This window comes from Molothrus aeneus, chromosome 4 (assembly GCF_037042795.1).
Source record: "Molothrus aeneus isolate 106 chromosome 4, BPBGC_Maene_1.0, whole genome shotgun sequence".
Lineage (NCBI taxonomy): Eukaryota > Metazoa > Chordata > Aves > Passeriformes > Icteridae > Molothrus > Molothrus aeneus.
The window spans coordinates 13,130,536-13,152,070 of NC_089649.1; the positions used below are offsets into that span (position 1 = coordinate 13,130,536).

The 21,535-nt window shown below is 40.5% G+C and overlaps 2 protein-coding genes across 2 annotated transcripts in view; one reads left to right on the forward strand and one right to left on the reverse strand.

Annotated features, from left to right (window-relative positions):
- Positions 1-12,852, reverse strand: LOC136555353 (SPARC-like protein 1). Its single transcript, XM_066547940.1, has 11 exons — positions 12,817-12,852; positions 9,541-9,658; positions 9,385-9,438; positions 5,752-6,903; positions 4,979-5,048; positions 4,178-4,305; positions 3,486-3,606; positions 2,603-2,739; positions 2,007-2,155; positions 954-1,102; positions 1-426 (listed from the first exon to the last, which is right to left on the reverse strand). Exons 2-11 carry the CDS (start codon positions 9,592-9,594, stop codon positions 398-400), a joined length of 2,043 nt encoding a protein of 680 aa, XP_066404037.1. The 5' UTR covers positions 9,595-9,658; positions 12,817-12,852; the 3' UTR covers positions 1-397.
- DMP1 (dentin matrix acidic phosphoprotein 1) overlaps positions 4,206-21,535 on the forward strand; it is a 26,583-nt gene continuing 9,253 nt past the window's right edge. The window contains exons 1-3 of the mRNA XM_066547941.1: positions 4,206-4,731; positions 5,949-6,019; positions 20,471-20,679. Of these exons, the coding sequence (XP_066404038.1) occupies positions 20,655-20,679 (25 nt within the window). The 5' untranslated portion in view covers positions 4,206-4,731; positions 5,949-6,019; positions 20,471-20,654. The remainder of the gene's footprint in view (positions 4,732-5,948; positions 6,020-20,470; positions 20,680-21,535) is intronic.

Consider the following 21,535-nt stretch of genomic DNA (forward strand, 5'->3'; position numbering starts at 1 on the left):
TCTAACAGACTTCTATTTTATTTGAGACTTCTATGCAGCGTGTTAAGCTGACAATACAGTAAATAAAGGAAACAGATCCCATTTCAGTGGGTGATAACATCTACATTCTATAATTCTACTGGAGAGTTTTGTGAACAGCTTAATCATTAGGTTAGTAGTATTTATTGGTTCAGAAAGATCATGGATACATGTGGTGGGCAACACTGGTTTTTTAGCTATGAAGTAGTTAAATTTTTCTGCTGTTAATGAATATATAAATTTTCTGCACTTGGGTTGTTTGATAAGAATTCAGTGAACCTCATTCCACCATTTTCTTGAAGGCTGTTAAGCTGTTAATTACAAAAGTAAGCAGGATTCATCGATTTTAGTGCAGTAGTGGGAGTCTGTTCAGCTGGGCTCAGAAAAGGAGATTTTCATTTATGTCCTCTGCAACAAAGAAGACGAAAACATTATTAACATTTTATGCCGAAGAGACACTTGTGCTGTATCACTATTAATAAAGTGACTGATGCTATGAATGAGCAATCGCTGGCAGAAGTATACATGTACTGAGATAACTCCTTGCAGCTTTTGTCTTTCATGGCTGTTGAAATGTCATCAGAAGAGCTGGAAAAATTCTGAGAAGAGCAAAGGTTCCACGTGTCTGACTTCTGGCCAGAATCAGCCTCCACTTAAATTAGGGACTTGCTAGTAGGATTTTAAACACATTTCTTCCATCTGCTTGTTTGGCCAAATGCCTTCTGTCCCATAACTCTTCTCGGATTAACCTGTGCTATGTTGTTAACTTTCTTGACCTTTTGCAGTCTTGTTATTAGTGTTCTGTTTTCCTCTCGGCACTGTAGCCATGGGCTTCTGCTTACAATTTCTTTGCCTTACTTTGAGGTCTTACTCTTACTTCCTGTTCTTGGCAGGAACATTCTGTCAGATACATTTGCCTATTCTTTTAGGTTTACCTTCCTTAATCCCAAAGCAGTGGCACCATTCCTTCAAAGCAATGAGTTTGTCCTGGTCTCCATCGCACTCTTGGAAGAAACGGGTTATGCAGTGTTCCATGGGAACAAGGGAGGCTCTCAAGGGTGCAAGCTCCGAGTGTGTTAATAATCTGAAAGAAAGGGCAGGTATGGAGAGCTGCATTTCCTTAATAAATCAGCAGAATTATCAAAGCTGATCTAAGATGGTACAAGACAGCAATGATGGCTTATCAGAGATGCCCCAGTGTATTTTGTTGCAGTGCTTCTGTAGTGAATATGTCCCAGGTCATGATAAAGATGTCTAATATCTGATGAGCTAAAATGCTTTTGCTGAATATTTGTTTGCCAGCATCTTTTTTCCTACAACAAGTATTATTTTTGTAGTAATTACAGGTACTGAAAAGAGCAATTTGCTCACAACTCATCGCTTGTGGAATTTTGCTGTTAATCCTCAGGATATCAAGCTTGCAAATTGCTTAACTATGTTCTAAAACAGTAACTCTGATTGTCCTGAGATATTGAAGGTCTGAACTTGGAAATACAGATTCCACCACTGGTTGATATGACCAAAACCTTGAAATCTTAGTTATGTTCTCAGAAGGTGGGAGCTTCCTCTGAACTGTGACTATATTTGCTCCTTAAACTGAGAGACCTCTGTGATGTTAGTTGAAAATTATGGATACCTCACTAGTGGATTTTTGCTGCCAGGGCTCTGTCCTTTGTACTTAGCCTGTTTCTCTTAGCTTCAGTATAACAGGACTTCTTCCTGGCTGAGAGCATTAGTAGGTATTAAGACACTGTAGAGCTTACAGTGTAATACTTGATTGTGCAAGGCAAGAGGATAGCAGATTCTGACCTAGGATATGATCAGGAAAACAATGAGAGAAAAAGTTCTGTGTTAGAGAGGGGGTGATAATAGCTTCTAACAGCTAAGGGACTGGTTCTGTATGTAGAGAATCCCTTGAGGTGTGTAGAAAAGTAAACTAGCTTGAGTTTAATCAGCAAATCAGAACTGAACCACATATATTTTTTTACCTGTCAACAGGATGCTGATCAAGCTGGTGAAACTGCCAGTGCACAGGATACACATACATGTGGTAATTTTTCTCAAAGTCATGCAGGAGCAGCTCAACTGGGTGGTCACCAGCCACAAGGCGCTTGTCATTCTGATAGATCTTTTTTACCTGAGCTCAACACAGAAATTGTTATTTTTTGTTTCAGGTTGAAGATCTGTCTTGATGAGAACTATCTGGCAAGAAGGTGTTTTGGAGAAGTGAAACTTGATAATAAAATACCCTTAGGGAAATGTGTTTTAGTGTTGGTGACCATATGCAGCATGAAAAGCTTGCCTTAGTAGTCCACGACATTTTTGCTGCTGTCTCTGTCACCTTTGGCAGTAACTAGAAAGGAAGTGAAATTCTTGTGGTTTAATTGTCAGACTCAGCTAAGGGGGGCCTCATCTTGTTAGGAAATTAAACCAGTTTTATCCCATCTTCTGTCCTGAGGCAAGCAACGCATGTTTTGGGGGGAAATAAACCATCTTAGAAGTTGTCTAATTCATGCCATTTTGTATGAGATGTTCTGGGCTAGTCCCTATAACTGCATGGTCTTATTTGAAAAGGATTGCTGACCTTATTCCTTTGCTTTTCAGTTAGAATCCCAGAAGTGTTCAGATCACGCTCATAAAATTGGATAAGGATGTTCTTAAGCCAGTCTCGCATCCGGAGGGGAAACTGATCCACTTCATGATCAGTACAGGGGGGGATGTCTGTGCCAAAGAGAAAAGCTTTTGTTAAGAAGTCATCTGTTAAGTCTCCATTCAAGCATTTCTGAGATTTGAGATCTACTTCCAGTAAAAATTAGAATTGATGGAGCTGTTAATATATAAAATTTTGAATGTACCTAATGTGTTCAATTATAAATCTACAATTTTTTTAGTGCATGTGCTTAACCAGTTGTGCAAGCCACAACCCTTATATATCCATGCAGCTTTTGAGCATAATTGTGCAGTAAAGCTCTAATCAGTCAGTTGCATGAAAGTAGAGTTTTTGATGGCAAAGGAATATTCTGGCTGGGAATGCACTTTCCTCCTACCATATGCAGCAGTCGAAGTTCTGGCTTTTAGATTCTGACTTCTGCATTTTGCATCTAAGTTTGATTGATTTTTTTAATTTTTTGTTTTTCATGGGGGTTTGAGAGTTAATAAATTTTCATTTATTACCTCTCTTTAAACACTGTTTTTCTGGTCAAGGATTTACAAAAATCTTCAAAGGCTATAGCAATAGGAACATATAAGGCAGTGCAGGGGGAAGATAAGGTCAACAAAAAATTGGTGTAAGCACAGGAGAGATGTCTAGGTTTCAGATAATTTTTAAACATTGAAGGCCTTAATTAGCAAATAATTGATGCACAAGTGGCAGATTACAGGAAGAAGGGCAATTTAGGGCTGGCAGATGTGTTAAAGCTATTGGCTCTCTATACTGAGCTGAATTCTTCAAAGGAAAAGAAGCTTACATTTGCAGGAGCCCATATAGTCTAGATGCAGCTGGCGTCCTATTTTTGTCCCTTCCAGTTGACATTTGGTGCCAAAGAGTTGACATGTGCCATCATAAGTCTTGTTATCCGTACCACAAACCTAGAGGAAGGAAAACCACCACCCCACCATTGTGTTGACAAAAATCCTTGTCACTCAGAGGCATTACAGTAATGAAAGCATCAATAACATGTGGTGAATACCACAGGGAGTACATGTGATCAGAAGTATTGGAATTAGTAGTTGTTGTATGCCCTCATGAGGACTAGTTGTCTGTACTTGTATGCCCAGTTATGCAACACTTCAGTTTAATTCTATGGTTATAATATAGCCTATGAGATGCTGTGGGATTATTTCACTGGATGTGTACTAAGCATGTCCTCTAAAATACCAAATGGATACATAGAATTTTTAGTGAGAGGGAAAAGGTAGAATCCCTGAGACTGAGTGAAGCAAGTCAGTTACTCTGTAGTTACATGGGTTCGTACTGCTCTCAAACCACACTCAATGAGTTTGTGTGCTTTATACTTAATTTTTCGATTACTGGAATCACTCAAACTCACTTGCATGCTTTTTAGGGTAGAACCATGCTAAATAATAGCAGGGGAATATGTTATCTTGTGAACACTTTAGGTGGCTTTTCCCAGTCCTGTGCACTGGGTGAAATACTCACATGCTCATAGTCTTTGGTGGGAGGGCAAGAAGCAGGATCTTGGCAAATGCAGTGGGGTTTCCCTTGTTTGTCTGCATGACAGACTTTGCCTCTTTTGCAGTGGAAGTTCCGACATGTGTCTGGCAGTCCTAGCAGGAAAGAGGGACTATTAAAGATGATGGGATAAAGCCAAGTGTTTGTCAGATACTACTGAGAGCAAAAGCAAAACAGTCCAGTATTCATCAAGAAGTTCAAATTCATTTTTAAGTTTGCATTTTTAAGTTTGTTATGAAGCTGGATCTTGTATTGAAAAAAACAAACCAAACTTTAAATGAGAATTTTTTGTGAGACTTCTAGCAGTCCCAGATTTGAATTGGATGGGGAAATAATTTTATTTTTTTTTAGAAAAAGCTGTTTGTTCTGTAGGGGCTGACATTCAGACATTCACTTTCGGACTACCAGCTTCCTTTGGTGAAACATACCCGATCTGTCTTTGCTGAATCAAGCACTGGCCTTTGTCCCACTCCTACTTGAATTCAAGCTACTGTTCTGAAACTGAAAGCTCTCAGTGCAAGGTAAGCCCCATTTCTGTATAACTGACACAAAAATTTGTGCACTGCCTGCAAATGTTTTTCACTAACAAATTACTAAATCCAAGGGAGTGTGGAAGGGACTCTCTGGGAACACAGGATTAGGCACAAGCACAGTTCAGTCATGTGAAATCCTGTGCTGCAAAATACAGAAAAGAGAAGAAATACAGACCAGCAGGTTCCCCAGCGGCAGAGAGTTGGGAGTTACAAGACAGCTTTGCTTGGGGCTTACCAAGGAGAGCCTCCTCATTCCTGCTGCTGGCACTTTCCATCTCACCATGGGAACTGTCTGTAGTCTTGACCTGCACAGTCACAGAGGGATAAGCAGAAAGTTGTGGTAAATCTTGAGAAGATAAAAAATACTTGGCCTAATTTTTTTTCAGGTCTGAATACAGAGCTGACTGAGGCACAGTTTGCCAGTTTGCTCTGTTTTTCTATGCAAAATCTGTGAGAAGAGCATGAAGCCTCTGGTAGTATTACCATGCTCTTGTTATGTGGGGGAAAAAATAGAGTAGGAGGTGGAGAGAGAGAGAGAGGGAGAGAGAGAGAGAGAAATGGGAGCTCAGTAAGGCCTGAGTTTCTTATAACTATTCTATTGACTCTACTCCTGCCTTTCCAAGCCATTCATTTTTGTGTAGTAGCATTTAAAATCTTTGTGAGAGATGAGTGAACAGACTGGCCTAGTAAGCTGGAGACTGGGTTTCAGGTTTTTCATCTGTGTATCTGTGTTTATTTGTGTGTTTCATTACACACCCCACTGGGTCTGGAGCTCTTATGTGAATGGTGTTCACTTCCTTTCTAGTCCAATTCACCTAAGCGCTCTGGGTGCAGTGACACAGCATGAACCAGAGGAACAGTGAGTATAAGGGGAGATGAGACTTCTGCATATTAAGAAGTCACCTGTTTTTCTCCAAAAAGTAATTTCAATCATCAGGAATTTAAATTTAGTACTCGTCCCTCTCTCCCTTTTTGTAGTACTCAAGTTTTATTTTAATGATAATTTACCTTATCTTCACTGTCCATTGAATTCATATTCTGAATGGAGCTACTCATTTTCAGTTGCTGCTTGTTGTCAGAATTGGGTGGCTCATGATCATAATAATCTTGTTCAGAGTGAGCAAGGTCTTTAATCTTGACAATTTGGTAATCCTCAGTCTCTCTGTGAACTGCAGTGTCATCTTCAGTGGTTCCTTCCCCTGCAGGCTCGGTACTGGTGCTCTCCTGGTCATTACTCTGGATTCTCTCCTCTTCCTCATAGGCTGTTTCTTTCCAGGTATTGCTGAGATATTCCTCACTACCAATGTCACCACTGTCATGACTGTCATCATCATTACTGTCTTCCCTACCTTGTATTTTCACCACTGTGTCAGGATCACTCTGATAGTTCACTTGAATATGGTATTTTCTCTCTTGACTTTGCTGTTTGCCATCCTGATATTCATTATGGGTTTTTTGAGAGAGGGGGATTTCTTCTTTATAGGACTTCTTCCTGTTTTCCCTCTCTTCTTCCTCTAGGTCAAATTTCTTGCTGTGTCTCTTGGTTTTCCAGGTTAGTTTTCTGGAATCTCTCAGGAGTTCATCTAATTGCATGCTGTTCTCATGTTGCTGTCTTTTGTATTGGTCACCTTGACGTGTCTGATGGTCTTTGTGCTTTGTGTCTCTGTAATCAGTTTCTTCACCCCATTTCTCATCCTCTTCTTCCATGCTTTCCTCATCATTGCTTTCACTGGTTTTTTCAGACAGGCTAACAGCATTTTTGTTATATTTCCACATGTTACTCTCATGATGAAGGCTGAAAGCACCCACTGGGTGGTCTGTGTGACCTGGAAGGTGTCGGTTTGCCGTGTTCCCATGTTTCTCATGTTTCCTGAGCTGGTCGTGCTCAGAGCTGGACTGTTCTCTGCCGCTGCTCCCAGAGTCACTGTCCTGGTTATCAGAAGCCAAACCTAGTTTATTGTGCAGTGCAAGGAAATCAATGCTTTTCAGGCTGTTTTTCACTTGATGCTTGCTCCCAGTTCTTTCTTGTTTCCTCATGGTCTGGGGCCCATCCCTGTCTTCAGAGCTTGGTTTTAAGTTTCTGGGAGTGGGCAGCAAATCACCCTCGTCTACATACCCTGTGTTCTCTTCCTTTGAAGCTTCTGGATGAATATTTTCACTCTTAAAAAAATTTAAAATAGCAGATTAATAAATCTTAGGATTTATTTGAAGCTGATGCAGTGTTATTTTTGTCTTGTATTGCAAAGCATGGCACTGGCTTTATTTGTTTTCTTTGTATGTGCTCCTCTGAAACTAGCCTAGGGCATGACATTCACAGCTGATGTGCCTTCTCTTTCTCAGAAAATCTGTTTATCTGTCCCTTCTTTTATTGATGGAGTTTCTGGAGAGGTCTATGCAACTCTGTTTCAGAGAGAGATGCATATGGGTGTCTTGTGAAATCTCAGAATGCTTAATTAGTATTTTAGTCATAACCATAGGCACTTGTAGGCTGCAGTAATTATCACTTAGCTCAGAGAAGGGGGATGTGAAACATAACTTCCTGCACAGATAAGGGAAAAATAAGGGACCTGGGAAAGAGGAGCAAGTGAAGAAAGAGTACCTTTCACAAGGTGTCATGGTAGTAATTCCTGAGAAGTGCCCTGCATTGATTTTATAAGCCATATATAAATCTGCTTTGAGTCCAATATATCATTACTTCCTGGCTGAGGTCACCAGGAACTATTGTGTGTGGTGACAATTATAAGATCAATAGATGTTTGAGTGCCTTTTTTTTTCTTAATCTGTCAAGACAATAGCAAAAGTGATACCTTCAGTGGAAATGGTTCAAATGCTTGAGGAGAAAGCAGGTACTGAAATGACTGTCAGGTCTTGCTGAAGCAATTACTTTTCTGCTGCTGTGTGTGTTTCTGAACAACACCTATGGATGTTCAGTGTTGCTTATTGCTTACAACAATATAGCACCTGATGCTGATATTTCTTAAAGCTTTTGGGGGGTTTAATTTGGGAAGAATGGTCCTTCTCACTTGGTCTACCCAAGTTGCTGGAATAGCTTTTTTCCTTTAGTTTGACTGCTTGGAAACAAGCACTCTACTCACAAACACTTATATTTATTTTATTTTTAAAGGTAGGATTGAAAATATTAATTTGATTCTTGTAGATCAGCTATATCCTATTTCCTAATGTCAAAGTGGTATCTTAATGTTTTACAATCTTGTCTTTTGCCTGGTGTCCTTGCTGATGTGGAAATAGTACTGGGAACTATATTCACTGTATCAATTCCAACTCTAACTTTTTCAGGGGAAGATTGTCTAACAGAATCTAACAGAGTCTAACAGAATGCAACAGAAATTCACTGTGGAGTTTTTCCAAAGTTCTACAGGTTCAGAAAACACTAGGCCAAACAATCTTTAAGATTTTCTGTTGTGGCTACCTGTGCTTGAAGTAGCAGTTTGAGAAAGATTTGGCTCGTGTCTTGACAGGAAGCCTTGTCCTGCACCAATTCTGCAGAGATGTGCCTGGATACAGCTTCCAGATGCTGCTTTCTGTTATACCTTTGTCCCCTGGGTAAAATCAGCTCTTAGAACTCAAGTGCTCGTGAAGGAACTTGGGCAAATTTTAGTCACTATCTGTGATTAGATACTGTGGGGGAGAGCTGGCTTTTGATAGATGATGCACACACTTGGAACTGATGATTCATTGGCTATTGTGAGGTTTTGTTTTGATGCAAGTGTCTTATGTGTGTTATTTCTGGTAGACAGCTGTAGGCTGCAAACTAATCTTTATACCATTTCCTCTGCTGGATACTTCATTAGGAAAAATTAATTTTTTGTTTTCATAGTGCAGAGCATGATCCAGATTGACATGAAATGTATCTGGAAAGCTGTATAGAGTGGGATATAGTTTATAATTTAAAAAATTTAAAATGGTTAGCATAAGAGTTGGGATTTTGAATCTCTTACTACAGAGCATGATATGAGTTTAGTAGCTCTGAAACCCCCAGTGGCTTGGAGATAAGATCCATTGTGTCTGAGTCACAAAGGCTCAGTGCAATAAACAGGAATTTTTATTTGGGTCAGCCATTAATGCAAAACTATGGGCTTCATCATTAGCACACATATGTGGCATCGGGAGGGCTGGTGCAATCCTCTGTCTCATTGCCATCAGGGCATCTGGCCAGTCAGCCACAGATTACTCTGCCAGGATAAGCTGTGTCTAATGCTCTGCACCATGAATAATGAAACATTTGGTGGCTAAAATTCTTACATATTTGAGACTGCACATGATCCCCTGGTGTGATAAATTGAGGATTTCATCCTCCTCCTATACTGGAGCTGTGATAACAACAATTTTATTGCTGGAGCTTATTACTTGTGCAAATGTGGGTAATGATGATATGTGGGGATTCATTTAAGGTAATTTTCTCAATAAGTGAAACTTCCATTTTGAGCTTTAGATTTTATTCTGTTTGCAATTGTTAATATACAAGGCATGAGATACTTGGCACTAATTCTTGAGGTGAGAGGGCCTAAAGTTTTTTAACATAAATCAATTTGCCAAGCAGTATGTAGGTGGTAATGTGTTTTTATATTTAAGATTAATAATGTAAGTTACTTCCTATTGTTTAAAGAACAAGAAGAGTACCTTTTCTGGAGTTTTCTGTCTGTGAGTTCTAAGATTGTGGTTTACAGGATGGGTCTAAAAAAGACAAATATATGAATATCTGCACATCCATAAGCATAGAATATTCTCAGAATAGGAAATTAAGTGCCTGATAATAATAGCATGGTGAGGACTTACTGAAATAGCAAAAACTGGTCCTACAAGACAAATGAAGAGGGCTACAGCCTTCATGTTTTCCAGATCTTGTAGAGGACAATAGTTAATGGTACAGGGGTAGAGCTTAGAGGTTTCCTTTCTGCAAGAAACATGAAAACAAAACAAGTTAGGGTTTGGGTATAATGACCTAGAAATGTCTGATGGAAGCAATGTAGTGGTTCCTGTAAATTGTTAAGGCTAGAGACCCACAAAATTGTTATGGAGTGTCCTGTAAACTCAGATGTGAGACCAGCTTAACTAGAGGACACTTTAGTCTCAGTTCTTTGACAGTGATTAAGCTATAGGCTGTGTTCACAAACACCAGGTGGGTGTTACTGAAGGGCAGAGCTGTGAATGGACATAGGTTAAGTATTTAAATACTTACAAATAGTTGTAAGTATTTATCCACCCCTATGAGATACCACTTCATGAAAAATGCCTCTTTTTATTGAAGGCAATAAAGTGAGGCAGTGCCTGATTGTGGCACCTCTACAGCTGAGGTGTCTCTTGGCTGCTCCCCTCTGTGTCTGGTAGGAAGAATTAAGTGGTGAAATTCTGCTCAGCAGGTCTCCAAGCTCAGAAGTGCTGCCCAGGCTGCTTGAAGAAGGGGCACAGTCCTGCTTCGGATGCAGTCCTGCTTTTCTTGGAAATTGTCACCCAAAGTGTACACTTTTGGAAGATCCCTCTGTTAAATTGTTTAATGTCCCTCTGTTAAATTGTTTAATGTCATTATCTTTCCTTAATGAAGATCAAAATACTCATTAGTGGGGCATATCTTGTATGCAGTCCATTTTTCCTTGCAGTTAGTCTCCAAATTACCTCCTGACTAATTATCTATTATCTCTTTGGCATTCACAGTTAGTTGTCTAAGATGTTTTCAGAGGGAAAGGCAGAGTACAACAAAAGCCAATAATGAGCACATGCAAAATGCCTCACTGGGCTGGATATGGGCAGTCACTTCAGATCAAGGCAAGTGTGGTTAGACTGAAGATTATGCAGGCAACTTATCAGAAATGCAGGGCAATAATCCAATTTCATGTAAAGCCCTAAAAACTGCATACTGTGCTTTTTGAAAGCCTTGCAAGTGACTGAGGAAAGAAGGATTTGAATGTCAGGTAGGCTTGATTTCCATTTCTTTCTGTTGCTGGTGAGCAACACAGACCTGGGCATGTCACTTAACTGAGCTTCCTTTTTTAAAACTCTCATTTGTCATATTTGTTTTGATAAACTAGTTTGAGAGTTATAAATGAAAAGTTCTCCATGTTGTGTTTTATTTATAATTGCAATTTTATAATTTGGCTTGTCTCTATCTGTAAAAGTTGCCTCTACTACCTTTGCTCAAATAATCAAAAACTAGTAGGAATAAATCTGAGTTAAGGTGACTGGACAGGGCTTTTGTATTTTCTTTTTAGCAGCAAGCCCGCAGCAGCCCATAGGAAGTATAAGACTTGAATTAAGTATTTGGTCTTGAATAAGTATTAAATTATTAGGGAAGCCTGACCACACTGATTGGAGTGTCCTATGATGGATTGTGAGATGATATTTTTTTACACTAAGTGGGAAGACACTTCATTCTTGCTTTAATTTCCAAATATGTCCTCAAAAAGAGAATTTTTAAAAGCAAGCTTTTGTAACACGTAAGTTTAATAGAACTGTCAGAAAGGAACGATTACACAAGAAACTTTTTTTAAAAATATAAGCAGGGAGACATCTCTCTGGGAAAATGAAATCATTATACTCTGCAGGAGAATATGTAGCAAGACCTAGCCAAAAGGTGAATAGGAAAATTTCTTGTGTACAATGGGGTTTTTGACCAAGAAATGAGTAATTTCACAATACTTCATCTTGGGTTATTGAGCAAGCAATGCTAACAAGGGGTACTGGGTTTGCATGGCATGGAGGCTACAGGCTGCCATTCTAATAGAGTCAGCAGTCACTTGAAATGCTAGTCAATTACATGAATTTTTAATAAAAGCATAAGTGTGATACTTTTAAATTACAACTGATATAGCACATTCCTGTTTCCAGATCTGTTTCAGAAGACCCTTGTGAGAGCATGAGCACATTATACATGTAGAAGCTGGTTCATGTGTGCACACACATAAAACTCAAAGGCAGATTTTGAGGCAGATTTCTGATCTAAGTAAAAGAAGAGATCACAAAAAGGAAAAAAAATTAAAGCATTAAAACTATTTCACTCATTCTGTACCAGTAAATAGCTGATAATGAGAATTGATTGCTCTGGTACTGCCAGTTTTACAGCTGCAAAAGCCATCGGACATAAGTCCTTGATGGCTGACTGCAGTAAGATCAAAACCAAACCAAAAGTATTTCAGGACAAGTTAAAACAATTTTTAACAAACCATTCACATAAACTTACTGTAATTGTTTAATCTCTTATGATTCCTTTCTACCATTTCATTTTATTTTATACTTGTGTAGATTTTTGTTAGATCTTTAGTTTTTACAGTTTTGGTTTTTTGGGTTGTTTTTTTTTTTTGGTTTTTTTTTTTTTGGTTTTTCTTTTCTTGGTTTTTTTTTTTGTTTTGTTTTGTTTTTTAACCAGAGCTTTCTGTAATTTAAGACCAGATCAAGTCACAATGAGCTGCTTTGATTTAATTTGAGGAGGATCAAAATGAGACTTACTTATTATGCAGAATTATTTTGATAATAGTTGGTGGGTTTGGTCTCCTCCCAGATCCTACATTTCTTTCAAGGGCTCCCTGTTTGGTACATGTTTTCACTAGGTCTACCAACACGTTTTTGAAAGGTTCCTCCAACACCAGCCAGCATTTCTCTCTCTTTCTTTTCCAATATGAGAAAAGAAGGTGAATCTGTTTTTTTGGCCTTGTCTATTGGACTAAGGTTCCTAAACTGATATTTCAAGAGACTGTTGAAGTGTTGGGAAATTAGGTTGCACCGTGGCTTTCAGCTGGACCACTGTACTGTTCCAAAGGAGGTGTGTGCTTGTCTTGGTTCTTGTTGGCCATAATGCTTTATTGTTTTGCAGGATCACTGGCAAAATAATTATTCCAGTGGTAAGATAAGGGTTGTATTCCTAAACACAGAAACTACACATTATTTTCTCTTACAAAGGTAATTTTCTGTTGTAGACATAAACATCTGAAATGTGTTATCCTTAAAACAGATGACACTCTATGAAAGCTTCAGCTATTTTGTAGTCAGTGGAAAAAAATTGCAGAGGGTTAGATATAAAGCATTCTAAAGTTTTAATTAGGAATAAAGAAGAAACAGTACCATAGCAGTAGAAGAGGTGCTCCTTCTTGGCCTGCCACTGATGTACCAGAAATCCTTGAGCCTTGCAAAATGTTGCTGCTTTTCCTGAGATGTGTTTTGGTGTCTGGAACAGACCTTCTCAGCATGTGCCTTGTGCTGCAAATAGTCAGTGAAGGAGGATGGTACTCTTTGGGTCTTGGTTGAACAAGGAATCCTAGGCTTCCATGGGATGAGGTGGGGGGCAGTGGGCTGGTGGAATTCTGGTGGATTAGTTGAATCAGAAAGACAATTTAGTGCTCACGGGCTCTGGGCCAGTGGAGCTCAACGGCTGTGTGGGAAGGACATATTTAGTGATTTGCAGGGAGGGGAGCCAAAGGGAGTGGGTGCAAGAGTTTCTGCTGCATCAGCTGCTCCCAGAAGCGCTGAACCAAGGGATCTGCTGGGGCAGCCACACTGTTGGCTGGAAAAGTGGAACACAGGGGATGCCAATCCCTGCTGAACTGCCCAGTGTTGTTTCAGTATGCTGCACATGGTGCGTGTGAGCCTGCAAAAAGGTAGAAATTCTAAATTAGGTGTGTAAAACCCAGTATTGGTTGGAGGCTCTTGCATAACTCTGAGGAGTTTGCTGCTTGGAAGCTGTTGCTATGGCTGTGCTGCCTGTCTGCCGTAGTGACAATGCAGAGCAAGCTGGTGAGGAGTCTGGTTCTGCAAGCATTAATAAGTTTGGGGTTTTTTTTGTTTTTTTCTTTGGTCATCTCATTATTCTATAAAATGCTTCACCTGAACTGCTATGCTTTCTGGGAAGTTGTCCAGAAATAGTGGAGGGCATGCACCAATGTAAGAGCAAAAGCACTTTCAGTGATAAAGGCAGCAATCCAGTCTCAAATTCCACATTCTGCCAATATCCTCTCTTCCTAGGGAGCACACTTTACATATTGTGTTGACATGATTGCAAGAGAAGTTGAAGCAAAATGAAATGAAGTGTGCGAATGGTAAGAACTGTAATGCAAATGCTGAAAATTCAGTCCCTTCAGATAATATTTTAATTGGTTTTTTTAAAGTTACAGTTTTACTGGCTTCTCTTCTGTTCACCCAAAATGGCAATAGACAATGGGTGTTGATTAGAAAAAATACAGTGAGAAATGTACAAAGATTTACTATGTTTTATGTGGCCAACTGTGAAGTTTATCGTTAATAAAAAAAAATTTTAAAAAACCAAAAGAGCCTGAAATCAGAGCTGAGCCCTCACTCTGTAGACCAAGCAGAAAAAAAACCCTTTGACAAAAGTCCATGAGAAATTCTTTAAATCCTTTTCCCTTTTATCTCTGCTTCTCTGCCTGGAAACTAATCCATGCCTATTGGAGTTGAAATTCTGCTTGTCTGTCAGCCAGTCGGTGCCTGAAAGGAGTGGGCATTATTTCAGAACTTCCTGTTTGTTTTTTCTTTTGTTGTGCATGCTGAAAAGATGATTGGTTTTATCTATTCAAAACTCTTTGTGCTGTACCATCAGATTAGCTTTACGGGGTTATCAAAGATAAGTGGCTTTGCTGTGATTTTTCAATGTTTGAGATGTGGATGGACTCTCAGCCGATAAAAGAAAACTGTTCAGGTGGCAACCCAGAAATTAGGACAAGTACAGCAATGCTAATTTTATGGTAACTAAATATATTAACTCTTTTTGTCATAAGATTTTCTGATAATGGCTATTAACCTTGCTTTGAAGTTCTTAATTCACAGAAAAAAAGTGCTGGACTCTGAAGAACTGTGCAGAAACTTGAAGTGGAAATTTGTAGGAGTTTGAAGGTTATTATTGGAAAACTGTATGTGATTTGTAGGCTTTGCCTGATTCTGCATTTAAACAGCTTTCTTGGGACTTGCAGGACAATGGGGAGGAAACATTTTGGTTTTGAGGATATTGAGAAATTATTGCTTATCAGAGCTGTTACATATTTACAACATACTTCATTAAGCAAAATTTTCAATCTTTGCTTTTGATGACAAAATACTTCAGTTGAGAACATCTCTGGTTGTTTTCTGATGTCACTGAGAGGTCTGGGCTTGTCTTGGAGCCATCAGTCCTAGTGCTCCAGTCCTCAGCCAGTCCCACTGTGTCAGGCAGTGTGCTTTTTGGAAACCTTTTCAGTGGTGGATTAGTAATTCTCTAACCAGAAAGAGATGCTGTGCTATTGAGGTGAAGTATGGGAGGAAGAGGAGAGGCAAGCAGTTGCTGAGCTAAGTGAAAGGGAGGATATATAGCAAACAATAAAGATTAAACATAGAAGAAAGAAAACAGAGGAGTACAGGGAGGTGAAAAAATTTGATTTATCTGTCTCACTGTGGCAGCTGCTAGACAGACACTTTAAACAAGGGAAGAAGACCAAAACCTCAGAGGATTTTGTGTTATATTTATTAATGTGCCTGTCTCTGGCAGCAATGATCTGTGGGTCAAACTGACTGTGGATTAGGCTCAAGAGGCATTTGTTTTTATTGGAGCTGTCTGCACTATGCATGCTCAGTCCTGCCAGAGGGTTCATATTTCTGCCCACAAGAGAGTGGTGTTGAGCCATTGGCTTCCAGACCACGTACCAGGCTTCAACTTCCAGGTTTTTAAAATGAAAAGTAAATTTTAACATCAGTGCTCGTTCTGATTTACAAATAAAGTTTGGCTGTTCCATCAAATATGCTTTACCCCAAAATGAAAAGGTGTAAGCAAGGTGGAACTCAAGTGTTTTAGTGTAGATAAAGAAACTGTCCACATATACTGGCACAGTATACCAACGATATAATACCTAGCTGTGTGTCTATGTGTTTTCTCTTTTTACTACAGAGGAAAAAACAACAAAATGAACCAAAATACAACAGTCAGACATGAAACAGTTGAGTGTGATTGCAGTCAGTGCTGATGTGTGTGTACTGTGGAGTTCCAGGTGGCGAAGATCACAGTCTGCCAGGTGGTGTTGAGAGGGCTCTAAGCACATCCCTGGTTGCCTCTTAGCCATTAAATAAGTGATCAGGAAATTTAGGGAAATCTTGGTGTAACTTCCTTAACAAAAGGTGCATCTGAAGCCTTTCATGAACTGATGAAATGGCCTTCATTTAAATAACCATAGGAATTATTTAGATTCTCAAAAGATCACAGCCTGTAGCAAATCCCATTGGAAATGTTGGCAAGTACTGCTTGTCCTTTCCTACTGGAAATAATTGATAGGGTTCATGTGGACCATAGAGGCATTTCATGGGGAGTTTAGTTTTCTTGAGAAAGGCAGAAAAATTGATTGGGGACAGTGCTGAGGGTAGGAGGGAGTTGATGCCTCTGACCAGTTCTGTTCAGTTGTGCCACACCAAAGGAATACTGGAGGTGGGGGCCTTCTATGCCTTATTTTTGGGGAGGCAGGAGAATATCAATTGTGGCTCTTTAGATATCTTATAATGGTGATTCTGCCCAGGAAGTTTGCCCAAGTATTTTTGCATGCATTTCTTTCTAAATTAACTTATCTACCAAAAATAAATCACTGATAATTATGGTAAATATAATATATAGATGTGTACATAGACAAATATAAGTTATAACCCCTGGACTAAGTAATATTAGTATATTACTCCTTTTCTCTTTCCTCAGAAGAAAGAAAGCTTGACTTCCTTCTGGAGGCTTCTTGTGCTGAATTTGGAATTAAGTTTTTTATATTCTGGGAAATGAATTTTTGGCACAGTTTTTTTTACTCTAAAGGCTGCCCTTCTCTACCATCTTTTTTGACTCCAAAGGCAGTGCCTGGAGTCCTTTCAAGATTAGCAAGCATCTCTGGAGCATAATAATAATTATATTATTGAAACTTAGAGTATATTGAAACTTAGTTATCTCCCAAGAGCTTTACAGTGAAAAATCTCACAAGGTGTGGCTTATCATTAAAAACTTTTAAAAAATCACAGAGATGTGAAGTTAAAGGTCTTCCTATTTGTTCTTTTTGTGGCCTGCTACTTGGTCAGTTCTGCATCTAAAATCAGGTTCTCTTGAATACAGATGATGTGGTTGCAATTTATCTTTTGCTCTAATCCAGGAGCCCTCCATCACCACCAGTGTTTTATTCCATACAGCAGTAGTTCTGCCTACTTTCACATTACAATTTCTTTACTTTATTGCACTGAGTTTTCCAACCCTTCAGCAATCTCAGTTAGTCAAAACCCTGTTGTGGCTTTTTATTTCTTATTCTACCTGTGTTAAATGCTGTATGGGATGCAATTCTGTCTGTGATTTTCATGATGCTTGGGAAGACAAGAAGTGCCAGGCAGAGCTCCTATTCCCTGGATGTATGGAATGAGTCATGCTTCCTGGTGTGCGGAAAGCAACTCCAAACAGGGCCCAGGCTCCAGCACGGCTGCCCCTGTGCTGCTGCTATATCAGGCTTTGTCTGTGATGCAGTCAGGGTGTTAGAGACTCTCATCCCTCTCTCCTGAGAGCTGCTGCTCTGGACTGTGTCATGCTTGACCACAGTGCCTGCATAGGTTGAAATTATATGTTTAAAAAGGAGGGAGAGAAATAAACATCTTGCCCAGCCGGGGAACATGTGAGTCCCATTGGGGAGGAGCTATTTTAAAGCTCAGACAGAAAGATGTCTATTTTTGCCCTTCAGCCAGACAGACTCAGCTAATGGTCTAAATTGTTCAAACCATTTTTTTGACCAAATTCTTAAAAAGAGGAACGAAAATGAGCAGGAAGAGTCCTTAAGCCAGCAAGAGGTAGACAGGGCTTAAACCTGGAAAGATCTTATCTATACCCTTCTGTTCTTTGGGGCTGTAGAGATGTGCTTTATTTTTATAGTTGTAGTGTGCGTTTGCTTTAATAATGAGCCAGAGAGATTAAGTTCAATGTGAGGATTTTAAGAGCAATACTGCTGAAAACACATTGTGGAGGTTGTGCAATCTCCACGTGTGTCTCATGAGCAGGTTGTTATTTCACTTAATCATTTCAGATGCACAGCATGGCTGGAGGCTTTCAGGGAAGTGTAACACAGCTAGGACTGCTCATTGTGGCTCATCTTCCTTGTTTCTGGTGTTCTGCTGAGCACTTTCCTTAAAACTGCCTGTGTAGATGGGTTTAAATCTTAGGATAGGGGAAAAACAAGTGTTATATTATGCACGGGTGCCATTTAATTGGATTTCCAACCTGACTGCCCTGTGAAGCAATTCTGCAGCTGTTTGGGAGAACCACGAAGCAAATACAAGTGGAGGAAAAAGCCAAGTCCACTGTGACGGGGAATCTGATGTAAAAAGTGTGTCAATACACACAAAGGAGTTTGTCAAGGTTGTTTATTTAGTGAGTGCTGTGATTTTTGGTGATGACAGAAAGGCAATGAAGCTGGTGAAGGGTCTGGAGCACAAGTCTGTTGAGGAATGGCTGAGGTAGCTGGGGGTGTTTAGCCTGGAAAAAAGGAGGCTCAAGGGAAACCTTATCAGTCTCTTGAACTGCCTGAAAGGAGGGTATAGCCAGGTGGGGGTCAGTCTCTTCTCCCCAGCAACCAGTGACAGGACCAGAAGACTGCCTCCAGCTGTGCCAGGGGAGGTTTAGGTTGTAAATTAGGAAGAATTTATTCACAATAAAGGGTGATTGGACATTGGAGTGGGCTGCCCAGGGACATGGTGGAGTCACCACCACTGGAGCTGTTTATGGAAAAATTGGGTGTGGCACTTGATGCCATGGTCTGGTTGGCATGGTGGTACTTGGTCATGGGTTGGACTTGATGATTGCTGAGGTCTTTTCCAGCCTGAGTGATTCTATGACAAGCAGAAAGCCTTGGTCCATAAGAAGACAAGGATTGTGAAAGACTGCAATTAATCTGTTCCTTGTTATTTCAGGAACAGCATGGTCTTAGCATGGAGTGTCACCCTCTCCTGTCATGGTCCTGGTTCTGCTGATACTCATTATCAGTGTGTGACTTGTTTCAGCTCTAATGCTGGGCCTGTCTTCCTCAGGAATCAGAAAAACCCAAGTGTGATTTTGTACAGCTAAATGAGCCTTTCCTGCTCCTTGGCCTTTCTTACCCTACTTCCAAGTCAGCATTTCAGAGAGCTTCCCTCACTCCTGGGAGCTTGGGGACAGCAGCTCTTGGGGCATTTTGGCTTGGCTATGGGCAGCTAGGCATTTCCCTGAATCAGAAAGCTGCTTTTGGGGCTTTCAGGGCACAGGAGAGTTTTGGTATCCTCCCCATGGCATTGTGTCCCCAGTTTCTGGGTGATTGCCCCCCTCTTCCCTCAGGTTTTTCACCTTGCTTCATGCATCCTCAACTCCATGCAACTGCCTGTTCCTCAAATAGAAATAAGTACTGAGGAGAGTGTGTTATTCATGCCAGCACTAAGGTCAGGCTACTATCAAACCTGCCATCTGCGTGTGTGATGTCTCAGCCTCTCGAAAGACAAAAACGGGGCTGTGGGTGAGTGGGTGTAATGTCTGTAATGTCTGTTGTTCAGCCAGCCAGGGGTTTAAAAATACCACTTGTGAATGACTTGATGAGAGTAGTTTTAGAAGGCAATCCACAACCAGCACGTTTCAGTTTTCTGATGGGAAAGGTATTTGAAGAGGTGTTTATATCAAAACAAAATTTACTAAACATGAAGGGAACAGGACACTGAGGGGAGATAAATATCCGTGGTGGAGTGGCTGGTGGCTTTCACGGCAGTTCTAATGCCTGTTTGGGGTCACTCAGGGCACTGGATTTGTACTGGGGAGAGGGGAGCAAAGGGGCAATGAGATGGGTGATCAAAGACTGGTTTTCATTTCCAAGCACCCTTCTCTAGTGCTGTAGCAACAACTTCCTGTCTGTATGAGTTATGCTAATTTCAGTGCTGAAAAATCCAAAAATAGCTGAGGAGAGAGAAATCAAATTATAGTTTTGTCATGGGATGAGGTAGTGGGAAGGAAAAGTATGCTGTACCTTCTCCCTGTGTGGGCATGAGTGCCTGTCTCCCTGTGCTCAGAAGGAAGCAGGACCCAAACTGGGAGCAAGCCAAGCACTTGTGTGGAAGTATCACCTTGTAGAGATCCCTGGCTGTTGCCTGCTTTGCCCCAGAAATTCATCTCCTGAGGTCCACAGCCATTAAAGAACAGCCTGTCAGCAGCACCCCACATTGTGTAGAGCAAGATCTCCATGGCAACCCCTTCAGGATCTAATCATTACAGAAAAGGAAAGAAAGGATAATAGTTTGGAATGTTTCTACATTTAAAATTCTCCATACTACTACATATTTTCTAGTTTCTTTGTTATCCCCTAAAGGCAGAGGTTTCAGCCCAAGTTCTGGTGAGCTGTGCATCACTCTGGGGTCTGCGGTGCCTAGCCCATGCCCAGCTCTTGCTCCCACAGGTCAGCCCCTCTGTGCTGCATCCCACAGCTCCATCATGGAGCATTTCCCTGGGCTGCACCACTGTGATGGAATCAAGACTATTAGCCCCTTGCTGGCAGTGGGGCTGTCCTGGTACAGCACAACGAGGGCTGGGTTTGTTAATGGGAAATGGCTTTTCTGGAAAATATCACAACCTGAGTGGGGTTTGATGATGCCTCTTTGAGTGCACTAATGCTCAGCTAGCTCACACTGGCTTTGTTTTGGGTTTTGGTTTCATTGAAAGGAAAAAAAAAAGGGGAAGTGAATCAAACTGAAACCTCCCTTTATTCCATTTATTTTTCAGTTGGAGGGAATGGAAAGATTTGAGCTTACCTGCTGGAGCACATTAGTCATATGAAGAGATGATGGCTGTGGGCATGGACAAGATTTGAACATGAGCTGGGTAATGAAGTGCTTAAGCCCACAGTGCTGAGAGGATTATGGGTGAGATCGATCAGCTTTTGTGATTCTGGCCTGATTTCTTCAATATGGAGTGCCAAGACCCTGCTGAAGGTAAAAGGATGCCCTGGCACATAAGCTGGGGTGACACTTCCAGCAATCCTATGTGGTTGGGCAGACAAAGGAAGTCCTTTCATGGCTTTGCATTCCCATTTGGGTTGGTTCTGGAGAGGAGCCTGGTGGAAGACAGAGGTGGTGATGCTACTTCCTCGTAGAAAGCCACAAAGTGTACCATGTAATTACATCTGGACAGAGCAGGGCTGCCCCCACAGCACAGTTACGTACGTGACTGGAGCAGACAGTGCTGGAATTTGCAGATATGTCAGGAGTCAGAAATACTAGAAACCCTCAGGAAAGGTATTGTCAATAACTGAAGCCCTGAAGTTACTAAAAAAAGTTGGAGGGGAGCTTTGTGTTCCTGCTCCTGCTGTGGGACCATGCAGGCAGGTAAGAGGCAGCACATGTTCTCAACCATGCTTCCCCAGACAGCACCTTGCTCTCACTTGTTTGCATCAGTCTTCCCTGCTTGCATATCAAACATATTTTCACATCTTTTTGTTTGTGACTGGTTATGCAAAATCAAATTCTGTGCACGAAAGTCAATGCTTACCCTGTATTCATTTCTTATAAGCTTTTTTTTTAAGATTCCTGCTTCTAATCTCCTGTGCAATAATCTTTTGTGCATTCAGCATTCAGAAAAAAACCACCAGTAATGAGAGAGTATTCCAGCAGAAATAGTGAAGAGGAACCAGACTGAGTCAAAAGGCATTGATTGTCATGTGCAATCACACATATGCAGCTGCTTTGAGGTACACCATTGAATTCTACTGGAGGTTTAACAGTGTGAATGAGTTGTGTAAGAATTCATCTGTCATTTACAGCTGCTCATTTAAGGTGATTGGTATGAAAT